This window comes from Cyclopterus lumpus, chromosome 5 (genome assembly GCF_009769545.1).
Source record: "Cyclopterus lumpus isolate fCycLum1 chromosome 5, fCycLum1.pri, whole genome shotgun sequence".
NCBI lineage: Eukaryota > Metazoa > Chordata > Actinopteri > Perciformes > Cyclopteridae > Cyclopterus > Cyclopterus lumpus.
Window position 1 is genome coordinate 11,489,366 of NC_046970.1, and position 19,086 is coordinate 11,508,451.

The 19,086-nt window shown below is 44.8% G+C and overlaps 1 protein-coding gene across 2 annotated transcripts in view; it reads left to right on the forward strand.

The window, feature by feature from the left end:
- The window catches only part of srgap2 (SLIT-ROBO Rho GTPase activating protein 2), a 57,023-nt gene that overhangs the window by 11,722 nt on the left and 26,215 nt on the right, over nucleotides 1-19,086 (forward strand). For both annotated transcript variants that reach the window (XM_034532476.1, XM_034532477.1), the window contains exon 2: nucleotides 17,864-18,056. In XM_034532476.1, the coding sequence (XP_034388367.1) occupies nucleotides 17,864-18,056 (193 nt within the window). The remainder of the gene's footprint in view (nucleotides 1-17,863; nucleotides 18,057-19,086) is intronic.

The window sequence follows — 19,086 nt, forward strand, 5'->3', positions numbered from 1 at the left end:
GGGATGACAATGATGGCCACTGTCCTCAGAGTGAAATCCGTTACTGTCATAGCTTACGTTCTACATGCTCCATATGCATATAGCACAGCTGGCCTCAGCACAGCTTCAACGGCATCGAAGCCATTTTGAATTCATGAATTATTTTGTTGTCTTTGGTACAACAGGGAGAATGCTCTTCTGATTTCTACCAGGGAGAGGAGGGAAGGTCTGTGATTTTCCTTTTTTTTTCTGGAGGAGTGGGGGCACAGAAAGAATAAGCGGGAGTTCTCTCCTTTAGTGTGTGAGAAAGAGATGGGGGGGGGGGGGGGGGGGGTATTCCTGATTTCTGGGAGCTGTAGAGTCAGAACAGCAGGACTCTGCTAGATCAAAAAGGCTTCCTCTGCGGATAAAAAGAAGAGCAAGCCAGGGAGAGAAGGAATAAATAAAGGAAAGCATGGCAAAAGCTCTTTGTAGACTGTCAAACTAGAGAGAATTGTTGAACAATAAATGGCACTAATGACTCCCTCGCTTTACCTTGTCGGTCTCGAGATGATCTGTCAGTGGGAGTCCACTGGGGGCAAGTTTAGAACAGGTGTGGGCCACATGTCTCTTCCCCTAGTCTGCTGGGAACTTTGACCTCCACTCTTCTCCCCTGCCAGCCACAGACCCTCAGTCCTGCCTTCCGGAGGGAGGATCACTCGTAGATATACTGGCCACAGCTCAACAGCTCTGCGAATGTGTGCGTGCATGTTTATGATGCAGAGATTACACCGTGTGTGAAAGTGCTCGCCCCTCAAAACTGAGGCATCAATAATTCAGCAGCACATTGCTGAACACAATGCTACAGACAGCGTTGCCTTTTCTCTCTTTCCCTCCCTCTAGAGTCCTCTAGTCTTTATCTGCCTCCTGTTAGACTGTTTTATGGCCCCATTTTGTTTCTCTTACCCCCTCCCCCCATTCGGTCAGTTCTGCCCACTTTGTTTCTCCTCTGTCATGTTTCTGTCTCACTCTTTTTTTATATAAAATTGAATGTTTTCACATATCAGGGATTTCATTCTTGAGTGTCCACTCCCTCCGTCCGATTCTTTTTAATTCTCGCCAAGGCAGTTTCGAGGGGCTGTGAAGGAGGCCGTGGAGAGGAGCTAGAAGGAAAGGGTGTGGCCGCCCACACTGCAGCACTTCATTGTGTTGAGCTGAGTCCGACCCGTCCCCTCTCTGACACACACATATCACATCACAAATAGGGCACACACGCTGTGTAGAGTTGTTGACCCTGTGTTCACTCTCCTCTCACTGGATGGGCGTAGTCTCTTGGTATCAGGGCTGTCCATTTGGGAGTACAGACAGCTTTGTTTTCTATCATATGTCTGAAGCTCACAAGACTCCATGGTGTCAAAGGGCAGGAAGACTGACATAAACTCATACAGTAGGACCACAGGGCCTATCGTAGGGATGTCAGGAGGAAGGCGCTAGACTTTGAATCCAATAGTCTGATACTTCCAGAAGTTTGTCCCATAATTGCCCTTCCTCCTCAGGAAGGTTAAAGTTCAGGGTGAGCCAGAGAGCAGTGACTCTCCATTCATATCTTACTCATGCACATTCCAACGGACACTTGCTTGCACTCGCTGAGAGGAGTGACAACATCCACTTAATTATTTCAACTGTTCAAATGGACCACAGCACAAGAGTCTGTGTGGGTGTGAGCAGGTTACTGCAGTTACAGATGAGGAGAGTATAATGAATAGGCCAATACCTTTTAGGGAAGATATTACAGTTAGAAATCAATAATCACAGCAACAATTATCTTGTGTCTCTATGTGTAAATGGCAGACTTGGCACAATACCACACAATATTATGATTGGACTGTAGAAGGTGTTTCCTGGATGTCGTTGGTGGTGTTCTTCAACACAATCTTAGGCAGGATCATCAACTATGGCTGACCTTGCATTTGTTTGATGGAGCCCAGAGCCCCCGTCCCCACCAACATGGTCGGTGTCAATAAAAAAATTTAAACATAACCAGTTCTTTTCAGGCTGCATCCATGAGGGTCGCTGACAGTCTGTCCTCAGCTTACTGTGGTGACGATCAGACAGTGACGACTACGACCCACAAGGTGCTGATATCTGAGCTGTCGGGACAATCATGTGGGTGGTATAGAACCATGCTTGCTATAGGCAGTTTTGTGTGAGAAAGCAAAACATTAGCGTGTATGTGTGTGCTTGAGTAGCACAAAGGCTGTGTTCATGGTGTCAGCGCGTCCTCGGGTTGACCTCAGGTGAGCGTTCTGCACCCTGCAGTGGTTTACAAACAGGTTCACTAAGTATCCTTTCCGGCCGAAATCTGGGAGGATTTCTGGGAAGATTTTGATCAGTTATGCTTTCCGACTTTACTGTTTGTTGTTCTTGTTTTTACCCTCCAAATACTGGGAAGATTTGCTTCAGGCTCATTTGAGTTCTATTTCATCCTTCTATTTCATTCCTTCCTTAGCACAGGACATCTTCCGTCTCGCACACACGCAGGTCGAGTTTTAATAACAACAAAGTCACGTGTGAACTCCAGTGTCATCCCGAAATCAGTCCTTTTTCATCTTCTCGCTACGCAGTCTAACTATTACGGTAGCATCAGCTAAGATGAACTTGTACAAATAATAATTCTGAAGCTCATCGCGTGTAGCCTTGTGACCACTGGTCGGAGTTGCGGGTCTCTCGCCCTTCAAAGGCTGCGACAAGCTGTCCCTCTTAGGAGGGAGACGGTGCGTTTTTCTACGTCGGACCGGAGGATGCACGGGTCTATCTTCGGTCTTCACCGTGTTGGCCACCTTTACACCGTGAAGCATCAAACGGGTGAGATCGATTAACATTGTTTTCCACGAGGCGGATTCCACGGTTGGCAGAGCGCTCTCGCTCCTGCTAATTGAGTGGAGCGCTAACGAGAGCGTGTCTGCTCGGTGTGGCTAGATTGCTACACTGGCGCGACCGGCTTTCGATAGCGTGTGCATTGATCTCGGTAGCATTTCCGCCGTGTATAGCTAGCATAGTGTCTCCACTCAGGCTAACTGATACCACGCTAATTCCGACAGCTACCAGGCTAGCGAAGAGGGTGTCCTCGCTAGACACACTGTTCCCGACCTGTTCCACAGGACCCGGTCCACAGTAGCCGAGTGCTCTCGCGTAGGCTTACTGCTACGACACAAGTAATCACGGCGGCCAGACTAGTGAGGAGAGTGTTCTCCCTCCCTCTCACTGATCGTTTTCCGCCTCTTCTATAGCAGTCAGCAGAGCGACCCCGCTCAGACGGACTTAATAGTCAACACAGATTAGGGAAGCAGGGTCCCTCCACAGTCGGGGCTACGTTTAGCTCTGCCGGCTGTGGGACCTGTATGGTCCCTCTCCAGCCTGAGGATGGCCATGACCTTTGCCCCTCTTGCCTCGGGCACCTGAGGGAGGGCGGAAAACCCGTGCATGAACTGCAGCATGTGTGCATGAACTGCAGCATGTATGCGGTTAGTGCCGCTAGACTAGCCCAGGTGGAACACCTGAGCGGTGAGGTCGACCTCCCCCGTCAGGGCAGGCAGATCCAACCCAACCGACCCGTTACAAACGCTGGCTCTCTGATTTAAGAGAGTTAAATCTAGCAGGTTGGCTTCTAGAGTAGATCTGCTGACCGCAGAACTAGCTCAGATGAAGTCCCTTCTCCTGACCCTCCACTCTAGTGCAGGCAGGACTGAGGCATCAGATCCACCCGCGGCTGAGCCGTTCCCACAGGAGGACATTATCTCAGTGGCTGCGTCTGCCAATCTCAGAGTCTATCCCCTCAGAGGGGGCAGTCGACAGCTCCATGGGGCCTGTCATTCGCGCGGCACTGGCACGCCTGCAGCCGAAACCACCACTTTCTAGTGCGTTCTTCAGGCGCGTTCCCGCCCCTGCCACCGTTTCTGTCCCTCCCTCTGAGGAGTATCTGAGGGAGTTGCACGTATGCTGGAGAGACACCAGTGCTCTCTCCCGTATCACGACGGATGGCCGAACCCTGGCGTCCATGCAGGACGCAGCCAAATATGGCCTTGAGCGCATGCTAGCCATTGAGCCGACTATTGCGTCCCTCCTAGTTTTCCCCTGCAGAGACTCAGAGACCAGAGGCTAGGTGCCCTCGACCCTAGTGTTGGGTCACAGATGACCTGCTTTCTCGGGCTTACAACACGGCAGAGCGCATGGGCCGTATTGGTAATTCTCTCTCTCATCTCATGCTTGCCCTCTCAGCCTCTCTGCAGCAGACTACTTTCAACGCTTCTGCCACCAGCCTCAGTGATGCTCCACTGCAAGCGTTTGCGCTCATGTCCAGGGAACTTGGGTGCTTGAGGTCCACCCTGGTACAAACTCGCCGCCAGGATTTGCTGGCGCAGTCACCCTTATCGGAGACCTGTAGAAGCATCCTCCATGCTGGAGTCCCTTGTGCTGCGTTTGTGCTGTTCAACTAGATTCTGCTGCGGTGATTTGTTGAGCTGAGGTGTTGAGCTGTCCTGCTCCCTGGGAGCTTCTTTATGCAGATTGGCCCACTTTCTCTCTCTCTCTCTCTCTCTCTCTCCCTCTCTCCCCGCCCATGTCTCTGCAGCACTCAGACAAATGCCTGGATGGCTATGTTAGCAGGTGGGAATGCAAGTGATGAAGAATTTAACTTGCTGGCTGAAGGTGATCTTTACTGTGTTTTTTTGTCATTAGGCCCCCGTTTCTCAATGATAGTTTATACCGCAATGCTACATTCTCCATGGGGTGAGGCGTAGGTAGGGTGGGGCTCTGATCTTCTCTCATGCACAGCGTAACTGTTCGTTACGCATCCAGGTTTGATATCTGCAAGGGCTCTTGTGACCGCCTGGTTGAAATTGTGGCCATATTTCATTGGCCGGCCTGTCACTGCCGGCAACCCCCGACTCTCTGAGCGGTAACCTCTGCAGGAGTCATTACGCAGCAACACCAATTCTCCCTTATACATGTACACCACACATTAGCAAGCGCGAGAATGAATTATCCTTACGGAGCGAGGTTGGAAAAAACGATGAAATAGATGCAGAAAAAGGGAGGTTGGGTGATTTTAGTCGCTGCATAGGCTGATCCTGATTCAGCTTTTTCTGCCTTCAGGGATGACTGGTTGAGAGCCAAACACTCTCTGACTCACATGCTGTTCCCTGATTCTCATCTACAGCTTTTACCTCCATATAACCAGAGCTTTCATAGCTTTGTCGTCAGTTGTTGGCACATACAGGCAGATCAGTACGCTCTAGAGAGCATTTAGTGTTATGGTTTCTGGCTGCAACGAATGATTAGTTTCCCTATCTGTTAATCTCACAATTGTTTAGTTAATTCATTCATTGTTGATTCAAATTCAGAAAAGTATATATTGTTTGTGAAACAGTCCATTTGCAGTGATAAAGGATAGAGAAGCAACGCCTCACATTTTTTTATTAAAATTGTTGTTACTTTTCCTGTTGAGCATTAACCGGACGTTTTCAGCAGTTGCTCAATTATGCCACAATTATCCCACAATTATCCCACAATTATCCCACAATTATCCCACAATTATCCAATATCTCCTACAAGGCAATGGTGGCAGCCAGCAGTTGTTGATACATGAGAAATATAAAGTTGTGAGAAGATCAAAGAGGATGAAATTCATCAGGATTGAAAAAAAATATTTACACACTTGTGCACATATTTAATTGGGCCACATTTGCATGTGGCTGGCCGCTCCTCCCACTGCATCACTCTATCTTGTACCTCGTGAAACCTCTGCCCGTCCCTCCCCACCTCTGTCTGGGGAAGAAGCTTGCAGCTGTAGCTGGAAACAGCAATGATGTGACCTCATGGTGGATGTGGCGATTTTATCTAGGGTTGCAAAGGGGCGAAAAGTTTCCGGAAAGTTTCCACGGGTATTTTGTCTCGGGAATTTTGGGAATTTTGAAAAAAATAAGTTTATTTGCAAAAGCATATAACAGGGAACTAAAATGTAGTTGAGAACAAGACTATGCACACCTAGCTCAGCTGGATGCAGCTGGTTGGGAACATTGTCTGCCAGAAACATAAACGTTTTTGAACGTCTTTGTCATCAGTGTTGCGTCTGAACGTTTCAGCCCTATGCCTGGCAAGTGTGAGAGCACCGAGTTGCGTAGAGGCCAAGAGCGGTATTGCAGACAGATAGAGATTTCAATTATAGCTTGCAACATATTGAAAACAATAACTGAACTAGTTTATTTTTTGGAGCTGTGAACTTAGTTCAAAATTTTGAATTATGAACTATGAACTGAACTAGTTCATGTAGAAAGTGAACTTTCCCAACACTGTTTGTCATTACCAAGCATATTGATTACTTGGTAAACTGAAGCCATGTTCATTTTAATACCAAGTTTATTTTTATACAGTTAGGGTTGCAAAGGGGCAGAAAGTTTCCGGAAAGTTTCCACGGGAATTTTGTCTCGGGAATTTGGGGAATTTTGAAAAAAAAGAAGTTTATTTGCAAACGCATATAACAGGGAACTTAAATGTAGTTGAGAACAAGACTATGCACGCCTAGCTCAGCTGGACCCTGAATGCAGCTGGTTGGGAACATTGTCTGCCAGAAACATAAACGTAAACATAAAACGTTCTGTTGTTTTTGAACGTCTTTGTCATCAGTGTTGTCTGAACGTTTCAGCCCTATGCCTGGCAAGTGTGAGAGCGCCGAGTTGCGTAGAGGCCAAGAGCGGTATTGCAGACAGATAGAGATTTCAATTATAGCTTGCAACATATTGAAAACAATAACTGAACTAGTTTATTTTTGGGAGCTGTGAACTTAGTTCAAAATTTTGAATTATGAACTATGAACTGAACTAGTTCATGTAGAAAGTGAACTTTCCCAACACTGTTTGTCATTACCTAGCATATTGATTACTTGGTAAACTGAAGCCATGTTCATTTTAATACCAAGTTTATTTATATACAGTAGACTAACTTTTTACAGCAGTGAGGAGGATGTTGATGAGGTCCAGCAAGAAAGCATTTAGACCTGAAAGGATTCAGGGAAAAACACAAAAAAAAAAAATGGTGATCATAGGGAATACACCTTTTTTATTCAACGTTTTTGTTGTTCAATGAAAGAATAAAGTTCTACTCACAAAATGTCAAAAATATCATTTTTAAAAGTTGTATTATAAATGTTTGCATGCATGTCTGCTTATGACAAGGTAAATACAGTTAAATTACCCCAACATTTCCAGTTTTTCCCGTTAATTCCCGTTTATTCCCGGGGAAAGTTTCCACCTTTTGAATATTCCCGGAATTTTGCAACCCTGTATACAGTAGACTAACTTTTTACAGCAGTGAGGAGGATGTTGATGAGGTCCAGGAAGAAAGCATTTAGACCTGAAAGGATTCAGGGGAAAAAATTGGGTTGGGGGGTGGTGATCATAGGGAATACACCTTTTTTATTCAACGTTCATGTTTTTGTTGTTCGATGAAAGAATAAAGTTCTACTCACAAAAAGTTGTATTATAAATGTTTGCATGCATGTCTGCTTATGACAAGGTAAATACAGTTAAATTACCCCCAAATCTCTAGTTTACTTCCGTTAATTCCCATATATTCCCGTTTTATTCCTGTTAATTCCCGTGGAAAGTTTCCAACTTTGAATATTCCCGGAATTTTGCAACCCTGATTGTATCTCATGCTTTCGACTGCTGTTCTTGGTCTCATCCCTTGTCTGATGCAACAAATTCCCCCGCTTTTTTCCCCCCAGCCCCGCTGCCTTCCACTGGCACTCAGATAAGGATTGGCAGCCATCAGCAAATACAGCCTTTAACTCGCGGTGCTGCTGCCCGCACTCAACTCTCACTGTATTCTCTATCTCCATCTCTAACATTTTTTCTCCTGTGGCCATTTTTGGCATGCCACTGATGTCTCTTGGAATGCAGTGATAAGAGTCTGCTGCATACATACCAGTCACGTACACATGTTTAGTACCATGCATCTTTACCCCACTGTGTGTGTGTGTGTGTGTGTGTGTGTGTGTGCATGCGCGTGTGCGTGCAGTTTGCTGTATAGAGGCTGTCATGCACAGCTATTACACAACAGAGGGAGGCTATTACACACTGTGTTAGTCTTCAAAGTGCTGATGCTTCCCTCAGGGAGGCCTTTACGTGCATGCGCACATGCACACAAAGCCGTCAAGGTCCCCATGAGTCATTGGTGCTGACCAGACTAAGTCTGACAGAGGAGTGAAAGAAGAAATACGAAGGGATGAAGGAATGATTGATGACTGTTTAATCTAGAAGTAGGGAGTCATTACAAACTCATTCACTGGAATTATGACAAGTGTTAACCTGCTAATAAAGCTGAGAATGAACCCTTTACCCACCTGAAGATGTGTCTGCACATGAAAGATGCCATCTGTCGCTGTAGTTGAAGGTAATCCTGTGTCTTGGATGCTTCTTGTAATGCTGGATGCTGAAAGGGGGCTCTGTCCAAGATTGTCGAGGTTGATTTAATTTACAACACACACTGTCGGACAGACTACTCATGTGGACACACGCACACTTAGTGGGCTCCCTACCATGGTTGGGTTGTGGATTAGTCAAATCCCCTGACTGGCTGTTAAACTGATTAAGGGGGGTTCTCTGCATTGGTCATTTGGAAAAACTGAAAAGACACACACACACACACACACACACACACAGTAGGACGGCTCAGTTTAAGGACGGCTCAGCTTAATATTGTCTCCTACCAGGATGGTATAATAAATATGGTATAATATGCCGGTTTTGTCTGATACCTATTCATTCTTTCTCAGACAGATGGCGTAGGTCACTATATGTATACTATACATTGTGTGAGTGTGAGAGAGCATTGGAGAGGAGTGACAGAGATAAAGGCTGTTGGAACAGACTGAGGCCCAGATGGCTATGTCCGGAGAGACAGGAACTAGAGGTGACACCACCTCTGATAGTACCCTTGAGGATGAACCGTACACACACACACATACATTAGCCTCAAGGCCTGTCACACATCATGTGAATTTTGGAATTGTTAGATAATGTTTAACCTCATTAGGAACAATTAGTCAACAATTTGAATTGTCGAGTAATTTTGCTGTTTTGCTCCATTATATCTTTGAGAAACAGATACAACAAGCTACTAAACATTTGTGACCGAAAATCCCAGCGCCATTTCCTGAAGCCTAAAGGTGTGATGTTATCAAATTGCCTGCTTTGTCAAGTCAGTGGCTCTAAATTCTAAAGATTTTCTTTCTTCATTTCAGGTTTCCTATCATAATTTAAATAAAAGCAGCAAGTTCTCACAATTAAGAAGCTGAAATGTTTAGCATTTCAAATTACTTAAATGACTAACCGTTAATCAACATAGCGGACATATTCAATATGAAAATAGTTATTGTTTGCAACCCCAATCTTATTTAAATCTCATCTATCCTCAGGCTTTGTGAGACGTTCTCCCTCCCCCAACACACACCTTCATTGCCTTTTCCTCACTGGGCTAGTAGAGCAGGCAGGGGCTGTATATGGGTGTGGAGCTAGTTAACTTTTGATAAGCAGCATTTTTCATTATGCATAGAGAGACCCCAGGCCCCAATCTCCAACGGTGCAACCCCTCCACAGGAGAGGAATCAGAGCATGAGATGGTTGGAAAGGACTGCTGGTGTCTGGAGGGTTAAGTGCCGTTACGTAGAATATCCAGTAGATTCAGGTATAATTAATTAAAAGTACTTTATTATGCAGTGAAATTGATTCATTATCTCGTTGTAGGTGTTTTTTCATCAGTTGGTTGACGTGGGAGAATGACTCCCCCCGTTAGCTTTGCGACCCCTGACCTGCGCACCCAGCTCACGGAGTGCACAGTGCAAGGAACCCTGACGAGAGCCCACATGGCTCAACACACACACACATACACACACACACCCTCCAACTGGGGGATGAAGCCTCCCGCTAGCTAGTAAAGGGTTAATGACTTCCTGATCTGAGTAGAAGTGCAGAGGAATGTACCCCGGCTGAGTCACCCCCTTTAATCTTTTCTCCCTGAAGGGTGCAACATGTGTAATGTTGATTTCCACAAGTCAATGCAAGAGCATATCGTAACATGACCAGCCATTCCTTTTAGGAGGCCTGTTCTGTATTCTTGAAACTTTGCTCATTTATTATTGAAAAGACATTTACAAATGCTGATGGAAATATTTCCCAAAAGCACAGATTTGGGCCTTTTATGTCAGTGAGGCCTACTTTTAAAATCCATTTCCTGTGTCATCATTGGTGCATGCAGAGCTGAGGCAGTTTATTAAAATGATGCTGTAGACTCCCGCATTCGCTACTTGATTGGGGCTTATCAGTCATGACATGTCCTTACCTGGTTGGTCACGCCCCCAGAAGAAAGCAAATAACAGCCTTGGTTATCAATTGACGAGGTTCATTTCACAAGAATAACAGATGACAGGTGTTGCTGACCGTGTTGTGTGTATATACCAGCAGCTGTTCAGTTAAATTCTGCATTTTAGAATTCTACCACTGCAACATGTGGAGGAAGCAGCTGTAAGTGGAGTGATTAGCGAGCGGTGTGTCCAGCGGCATTATAAGCCCTACGAAGCGGACTTTTGAAGTCACGGTTTGAGGCTTTGAGGAGAGCGATGGACACAAAATGGAGGTTTTTCCTTTTCTTATCAATGCTTATTTTGTTCTGCGCAACTATTGTGAAGTCCACAAAGAAATCGTAAACGAACAAAAACATAAATGCTATCTAGTATGAAATGGACTTCAGCCACCTGCAGAGCTACAGAGTTGTGTGTTTGGAACACACAACAACAAAACAGAGGACACGAGTGAGAGACGTGTGTTGACCAAATGTATTTTTTCCATAATCTAGTAAAAGCTTTATTTTTCATTTTTCCTTTTAATGTACATTTGTGAGAGATAGTTACCAGGATGCAGGTTTTGCTCTAAGTTTAAAAAAGAAAACTTTTCCTTGAAATATGTCTGTATAAATAGAGGAAGATTATTGAGGAAATAGTTACAATCTACCAATCTACAGTGTACGTGAATAGTCATGTGATATTTGTTTTCAGGCATGCATTATGGACAAAAATCCTTTTTAAACCGTTGATGAAGTGTGGCCGTAGATCATTTTTGTTTTAAAATTGAAACGTATAAGTGGTGATTGAACCGTGGTCGACTAAGATTTTTTTAGTCGCTTAATAGTTGACTTATTATAATATTTATAATTATTATAATAGTGACTTATTTCCAAGAAGCTTATGAGTACTTTGTTGGTAAACACAATATTTAAAGTGATGCTTTTGTGTGATTCTTTGTGCAGAAACTTAGTTTTACAAATCTGTCAATCAATTAGCTGACAAAATCATATGAGTGGTGGTTGACTAATAATTTTAGTTTTTGTGTGTGTGTGTGTGTATGAAAACTAAAAGCTGGGAGGTCAGAGGCTTGCTTTCTTTGTCCGGCTGAATGCATCTTTCAGCACTTTGTTCTCCATTAATTTACCAAAAGGACAGCATTAACTTGAACTCCCTGAAATATCCTGTTCATGACTTATTTATGCTCCAGCACAGCACAGAGTAGCTCTTATATCCCTCCTGTCCTCCTGGCCGGTCTCTCTCCTCACAGAGCAGGTCTGCCGTGGTTTGGCTTCAGTGGGCTTTTCCATGTCTGAAAGTCACTAAACTCGTTAACTTGCCTCCTTAAGACAACGCTGCTTTTCCTAAAGGTTTCAAGCTCTGTGTGAGAGAGGAAATGCCTGTATGAGTTTTTTAGTGTGTGAGTCCGTGTGTGTGTATGTGTGTGTATGTGTGTGTATGTGTGTGTGTGTGTGTGTGTGTGTGTGTGTGTTTGTTTTCAGAAGAAAGTTCAGACTTAAGGAAAAGACATTGGCTGGAATCTTTCCATTCCTGCAATAGTTTGTACTGTAATTTTATCTTTTCCTCTACTCCCGTGTGTGTGTGTGTGTGTGTGTGTGTGTGTGTGTGTGTGTGTGTGTGTGTGTGTGTGTGTGTGTGTGTGTGTGTGTGTGTGTGTGTGTGTGTGTGTGTGTGTGTGTGTGTGTGTGTGTGTGTGTGTGTGTGTGTGTGTGTGTGTGTGTGTGTGTGTGTGTGTGTGTGTGTGTGTGTGTGTGTGTGTGTGTGTCAGTATTAGACAAGCATGTCTGGAACTAATAGATTCCACCCTTCTGAAGAATCTTATTATGAAATTCAACCTGCAACCTGAGCCTTCATACTACCATCTCATTCAACTGCCTTAAAATTATGTCCAGTAGCCCCGCCATCCACTTGCGTGTACACACACACAAACACCCCCACACACGCCCCCTACCCTTCAACCTGCGAACCCCTCCCCTCCCGTGTGCTCCCTCCTGGTTGGACTGACTTCCGTTTTCTCTGTCCTCTCTTCCTGTGTGTATCGGGATGAATGGACATATTATTCACAGAGACGCAGTGCCCCCTACTCACCCTTTACACTGCTTTCTGTTCTTTCTCCTTTTCTTTTTGCTTCTTTCATTCTTCTGAGGACAATAGTATGAGCTCACAGTGGTACAACTCAAAACCATTACCACCCCCCCTTCGGCTCCCCCTCCTCTTCTGCACCGCTCTGTACTGCAGTATCAGCCCCCGAAGCAACAAAGACCAGGCCTTACTGCCTAAACACAGTGTGCACACATGCTCACTCGTGCGCATACAAAAGCACAAACAGAACGGGTGATATATACCTCGCCAAAAGCTAGATCACCTGGTTGGTTCTCTTGGCTTTCCTGGAACTAGTTAATGGTTGAGTGTGTATGATTACCTGGCACAGGTTGTGGGTTCTCCAATGCCAGCAGAGAGGTTATGTGTTTAAAGGATTATCCTGCTTTATACAACTTGAGTCTCATTTCCCTGAATTTTAACTTTTGTTTCTGTCAATTATGACAACACCGGACTCTCTAAAGTAATTGCTGAGATCTGGGAAGATACAATGTTTTTGCAACTAGTTCTATTAATTCAGTCATAGTGGGGCAGCTGACTGAATGACTCTGGAATCGCTTTAGTGCTCAGTATCAGAAACTGTCCCAGGGGATAGAAACTTGAATAAATGCATCCTAATCTCTATTTAGTAACATGGTCAAAAACTGCCAAAATCAAATGTGGGTCGTATTTAACCAGCATTTCCCTTTTGAACGGAGCTGTCATCTGTGTCTGTGTTTTTTGGTTTGTGCCCTCTACTGCAGACAGTTCAAGCCTTGCCTCGAACATTCATCACATCTACTTGTTTAACAGTTGCCATGTGTATGTGAAAGTCTATGCATCTGTGTATGTGTGTCTCTACAAACCAGTCCAGTAATAGAGCGGGACAGATCCGGAGTGGACCTTCCAAGAGCAGGCTGGAGAGCTGCCGTCAAAATGGTTCAGAGTGACAGCTTGGACTCAAAGTGTCACATTGCTGTCTGTGTGCGTGTGTGTGTGTGTGTGTGTGTGTGTTTTGTACCCATAGCCCAAGGTGATTTTCAGGTATAATGAGTGCTAGCAGCAGTATGTGTGGCTCCTGTATCTAGGGCAGCTCTGAACAGCATCCAGAGTTCAGGGTTGAGCCATCACTTCTGCCAGGTTCCAACTAAACAGCCTAAAGCTGATGCTATGTTTCCTGCAAAAGCTAACTTTAGCTATGAAAGGTAATGTTGCAGTAAAAACATGACTTTCCACATTGTGCTAGAAGGACTATGTGACTTTTGGGGTTGCCTTTTGGCAGCACATTTATTTCCTTTTCAATTTTTTGTTCTCCTTTTTGAAGAAAACATCACACGTGTATGCTGTACATTGCGCAGTCTGCCTACTGCACAATGTACAGCGGGCATTTACCACAGTGGTAATGTCATTCTAGTATGGTTACACTGTCTCTATCCATCATTTCACTCTCTTTCATCTTCCTTTTTCTGGGTCGGAATAAGGAAACTAGTCAATAATGCATGAAGAGGAGGGGCAGCTTTGGGTGAAACAGTTTGTGAGAGATGTCATGCTCACGTTGTTGCTACACAGAAAGCCAGACATTTGGAGGGTAATCAATCACGCACTTAATCACACAATACCACACCCTCACCTCCACTCAGTGCCAAAATAAACTAACAGGTTGCTCGTATAACTGGGTTGGAATAAAAGAAGGAAAACACGGATCCTAAAAAAAGAAAAGGCCATCAGAATAAACAGTGATCCATATGACATATGTCTGGGGTTGATGAATTATTATTACTATTTTATATAGATTTACTCCAGTAACGTTGCACTAAACTATTCTCAATTCTACATATCATTCCCCTCATTCGGAGGAAGAAACATTTCCCCCCTCATATTGAAATAACATCAAGATCAAAAGCGTTCCTTTAACCTTTCTTGCAGTAGTTTTGGACGTATAAATAAAAACTTCCACTTAAACTTCACCAAACTTTTTATTGAAGTGACTGAGGTATAATGTTTCTAAATGTCTTCTTAATGTGTTGGATCTCATACTGCCAGCTGCCCGAGTTTTCAGACATGAAATACGCACTGGTCTCTCATCATCTCCCACTGCACTTACTGTGAATCCAAGAACGAGATGGGCTTCGCCATTCTTTGCTGTCAGCAGAGCATGTTGTCTCGTTTGTCTCAGAAGCATTGTCCCTGTCAAATATATGTCCATTCTGTAAACCTACACAATATCCATCCGGATGAACACCACCACTTTTGTGAAGGCCCAATTTGTTTGCTGTTCCACTGTGAAAACGATTCCAACGTCAAAACATTTGGTTTACATCACATTTCCTTCTGGTCACACGCCAGCACTGAACGTTTGCACTCAACAAATCCTAAACATCCGTAAATTCCTGGTAATATTTTAATGAAGGATTCCGCAGCTTGATCAGTTTTATTCACATATGATGGCAGATGTTGATTGGTATGGTTTGCCACTAAAGAATGAGGAAATCAATGTATACCTTCTATAGGTCGACAAGGGTCTGTTTATGCAGAACAACGAGAGGAAAATCTTCTTTGTGTTGTTGAGTTGTGTTGAATTTGTTTGTGGTGTTGGCGGGACTGGTGAACAAAGTTCAAAGTGTATATGGACAAGGCTCTTACAGACAGAGCCAGACGGCCCTCAGCGCTATGGAGGAGGAGGAGGAGGAGGAAATAATAAAAGAAGAGAAAGGAGAGCATCAGTAAAGTAGAATCCCAGAGCCTCATTACAAGACCTGCTCTCATCTGCCTGGAAAATGTGACTGGGTTGTCTGGAGGGGGTGGAGGCGTCACATTCCAGTTCACATCCGACCTCTCACTGGCTATGGGGATGATGACCATAACAGAGGGATGGGGTGGAAAGGAAGACCCGCATCCATCTTTCCTCTTTGCTGTACCAAGCTCACTGTATCCCAGCTCACACTACTCTCCTGTTGGGGGACAATGGCTTCAAGGTGGATAAAGACATTTTAAGACCTCTCAGGCAAATTCAGTTTAACAGCCAGTATCAACAAGGTATAGTGTGGAGAGCTCAGGGTTGGCTTTGGTTGAGACACACAGCCATATATTATATATATGGAGCATCTTGCCAGAATCACTTTTCAACCTAATGTGACAGTTAGGGACCGGAGAGGGGCTTTGGGGCGCAGTACATGGCCTACCTGTAGAATTAATTTTACCCCTGTTAAACCTCCCCTCTAAACATTGGGGTCGCATGGTACACCTAACTCCTCAGGATGCACCTCCTGCTGATTACCTGATTTTTTTCACCTTCTTACACTCCGTATGGGATAGGAGCGCTTGTTTTTCATTTGATTTGTCTGTGCATGTGGCGTATGTTGTTGCATTGGGTCGGTTGATTACAATGACAGCATCTCGAGGTTTTGTGTCGCAGCCTTGAGAGGCGGGACAATCACTCCCCATCCATGACAGTGCTGCACAATGAGGAAATTACACATGCACACGTACACAGACGAACCACAAGACAATAACATGTGTTGTCAAAGCAGATATTCACACCAGGTCATTAGCACAGGTGCAGACCGTGTGTGTGCATTTATTTGATGTGCATGTGAGTGTTTGTGCCGTAGTGTCATAATGCCACAAAACTCCTCTGTTCTGGCCTTTTAATCAGTAAAGAATTACTCTGAGCATACACAGCCGTTGGCTAGTGGCACAATGTTTTGCTATGTTTTTATGAGAGAGAGGGAGGGAGAAGTGGGGAGACTGGGGGGGGGGGCATGGTCACAGACACATATCCCACTTCTCTTTGTGGTAACGAGAAACTGCTCTCTCAGCTGTTAAACACAAAAGCAACATCGACAGTCGCTGTCATCCGGCTGGCTGGCTGACTGTCTGTGATTTGAATGCATTAGTGCATATGTGAGGGGAGTCTACAGTGCACTGAGGCCAGGATGGAAGCAAAAACCGTCCGCTTTTTCTACAGCCAGCAGTGTAAAGGTAGGACAGCTGTGGTAAACTAGTCATGATACAACTGCAGTGTGTGTGTGTGTGTGTGTGTGTGTGTGTGTGTGTGTGTGTGTGTGTGTGTGTGTGTGTGTGTGTGTGTGTGTGTGTGTGTGTGTGTGTGTGTGTGTGTGTGTGTGTGTGTGTGTGTGTGTGTGTGTGTGTGTGTGTGTGTGTGTGTGTGTGTGTGTGTGTGTGTGTGTGTGTGTGTGTGTGTGTGTGTGTGTGTGTGTGTGTGTGTGTGTGTGTGTGTGTGTGTGTGTGTGTGTGTGTGTGTGTGTGTGTGTGTGTGTGTGTGGTTTCTCTTTAAAAGGATGCATGTGCAGCCTACTCTGCATTGGCAGGCAGCTATGAGAGCATAGCATTAATCTGTCAGCTGTCAGCACTGATCCAGCATATCACCATCATAGTATGTGCATCCTTGGGTGTCTACCTGTGTGCATGTGTTGCTGCAGGCGCTTTCTATGTCCCAGTCTGTAACTGCAGTGGGTCGGAGTCTTCAGAAGACCTTTTTGTAGCAAGTGATTGAATAATGGTTACTGAGTGTGTCTGCACTGAGTGCACTATTAATTTGAGGCAAAACTGGAGAGCAACAGGGAGGAGGGAGAGGGGAAGGAGGCAGGAAGAAACAGAAAAGTGATACGCTGGAATAAATGACTGCCTCTGGAGATCTCTGTGTTTGGAAGAGGAAAAGCTGATCATGCACTCAAGAATGCACAGATGCGTTCAAATATGATGATGTACAGACATGCATGTCTATGGTTGGTATGCATGTCTATGGTTTGCAGACTGGTGGGAGGCGAGGGGATTTCAGCGAAGACTCCAGGCTGCTGTGTCATGGCCCTGCCAGGTGTTTCACTAGAGCTTGGCTTCATCCACATCAGCTGTCACAAGGAAACTGCTGTAGACTTCAACATCTTACACATTGTTATGGCATGCATCCTAATGATTTAATGATAGCACTGCACTGTCAACAGTAATGTACACAGCTTACTCCCCAGCTGTATAGATAGATGCACATTATGTAGGCTGTCCTTTGTGGCCTCAATGTGTTGATTGTGGTTTGCTTCCCGCGTTGGCCCTGCTGATGCGCCCCGCCCCCCCTCCTCTCTACTTCCTTCTGTTTCATGGATTGGAGTTCCATTCATACATTGTCATATTCATGTAATGTGTTTATGTAACTTTGTAAATGCTGTTCATTCTGTACACATGACATCTATTGCATCTGTCCATCCGGGGAGAGGGATCCTCCTTTGTTGCTCTTCCCTTTTTTCCCTGTGAAAGGTCCTGGGACAGGGGATGTCGTATGTGTACAGATTGTAAAGCCCTCTGAGGCTAATTTGTGATATTGGGCTATACAAAATAAACTGAATTGAATTGAACGACATAAAACTCATCTCTGTCTCTCGATCACCCCGACAGAGATCCGTGCCCAGCTGGTGGAGCAGCTCAAGTGTCTGGATCAGCAGTGTGAGTTGAGGGTGCAGCTGCTGCAGGACCTGCAGGACTTCTTCAGAAAGAAGGCAGAGATCGAGGTGGACTACAGCCGCAACCTTGAGAAGCTGGCAGAGAGGTTCCTCACCAAGACCCGCAGCACCAAGGACCATCCACTCAAGTATGGGACACTCGCCCACACATGGCACTACCACACTGGGCAGCAGATTGTTATGATGTTGCTTATGAAGGTATTAGTTTACTTTAAGTGCCTTAGACGGCTAACATTATTCTCTTTTGAAGATTTCAAGTACGATAAAAAGATTAGGGGAAATAATAATGTAGCCCTTTAAGTGTGAGAGCTCTTTCAGGATTAGTGGCTTCCTTCTTGAAAAAAGAGAAGTAGTATAAAAAAAAGTGACCAAGCGGAATGGTGAGGGAGACTGGACAATACTGACTTTATGCTCTGACTATTTTGCAGTGTCCTGCTGTGTGTAAACCTTGCCCAAACAGGGATTATCTCCCCCGAAAGAAGGTCAAGCTATTTCCCTAGTGTCTGTCTCTCTCACTCACTCCCAGATATACTCATGCTGGAGCTCTTCTGCTTTAGCAGTGTGATGTGGTCTAATTTTTATCTGGTGGTTTTTGGTCGAACAGAGCTGCCTTTTTTTCCCCTGTGGGGAAGGATACACTGAACTGATAGCTAATCATAAACCACCGCTAAAGTATACCCCTGATAAATCGAGCCAGAGAGGGTGCTTTCCTTTGAGCTAATTATGCCTCCTTGCATCCTCACTCCTCCATGTTTTAGCATGTGATTTGGATTTGCCATCAGTGAGGATGTTTTAAGGTGTAACACGTGCAAAAGTGTCAAAACCATGAAAGTGAGTTATCTCCGCTGTTGATGTGAAGGGGCCGTGGGGCGGATAATTACTGCAGTGTCATTAATACATCATTACTGCGTTGTTTTTCTAACAACCCATGGGGACAACAAGGAGACACATTAGTTAAATGAAGAGCACCCATAATGTTAGGGCCAATTTATTGTTTTTCAGATTATGGCCAACCAATTCTTGTACTACATTTTATTAGGTCGAAAATACAATGTTTTATTCTTTGTTATAAGGACATGGCAATAGATATGCTTAGCAATTCAATGACTAAGCTTAAAGTGCAGCTTTAACAAAATCAGAAATCAATAATTGTGCAGC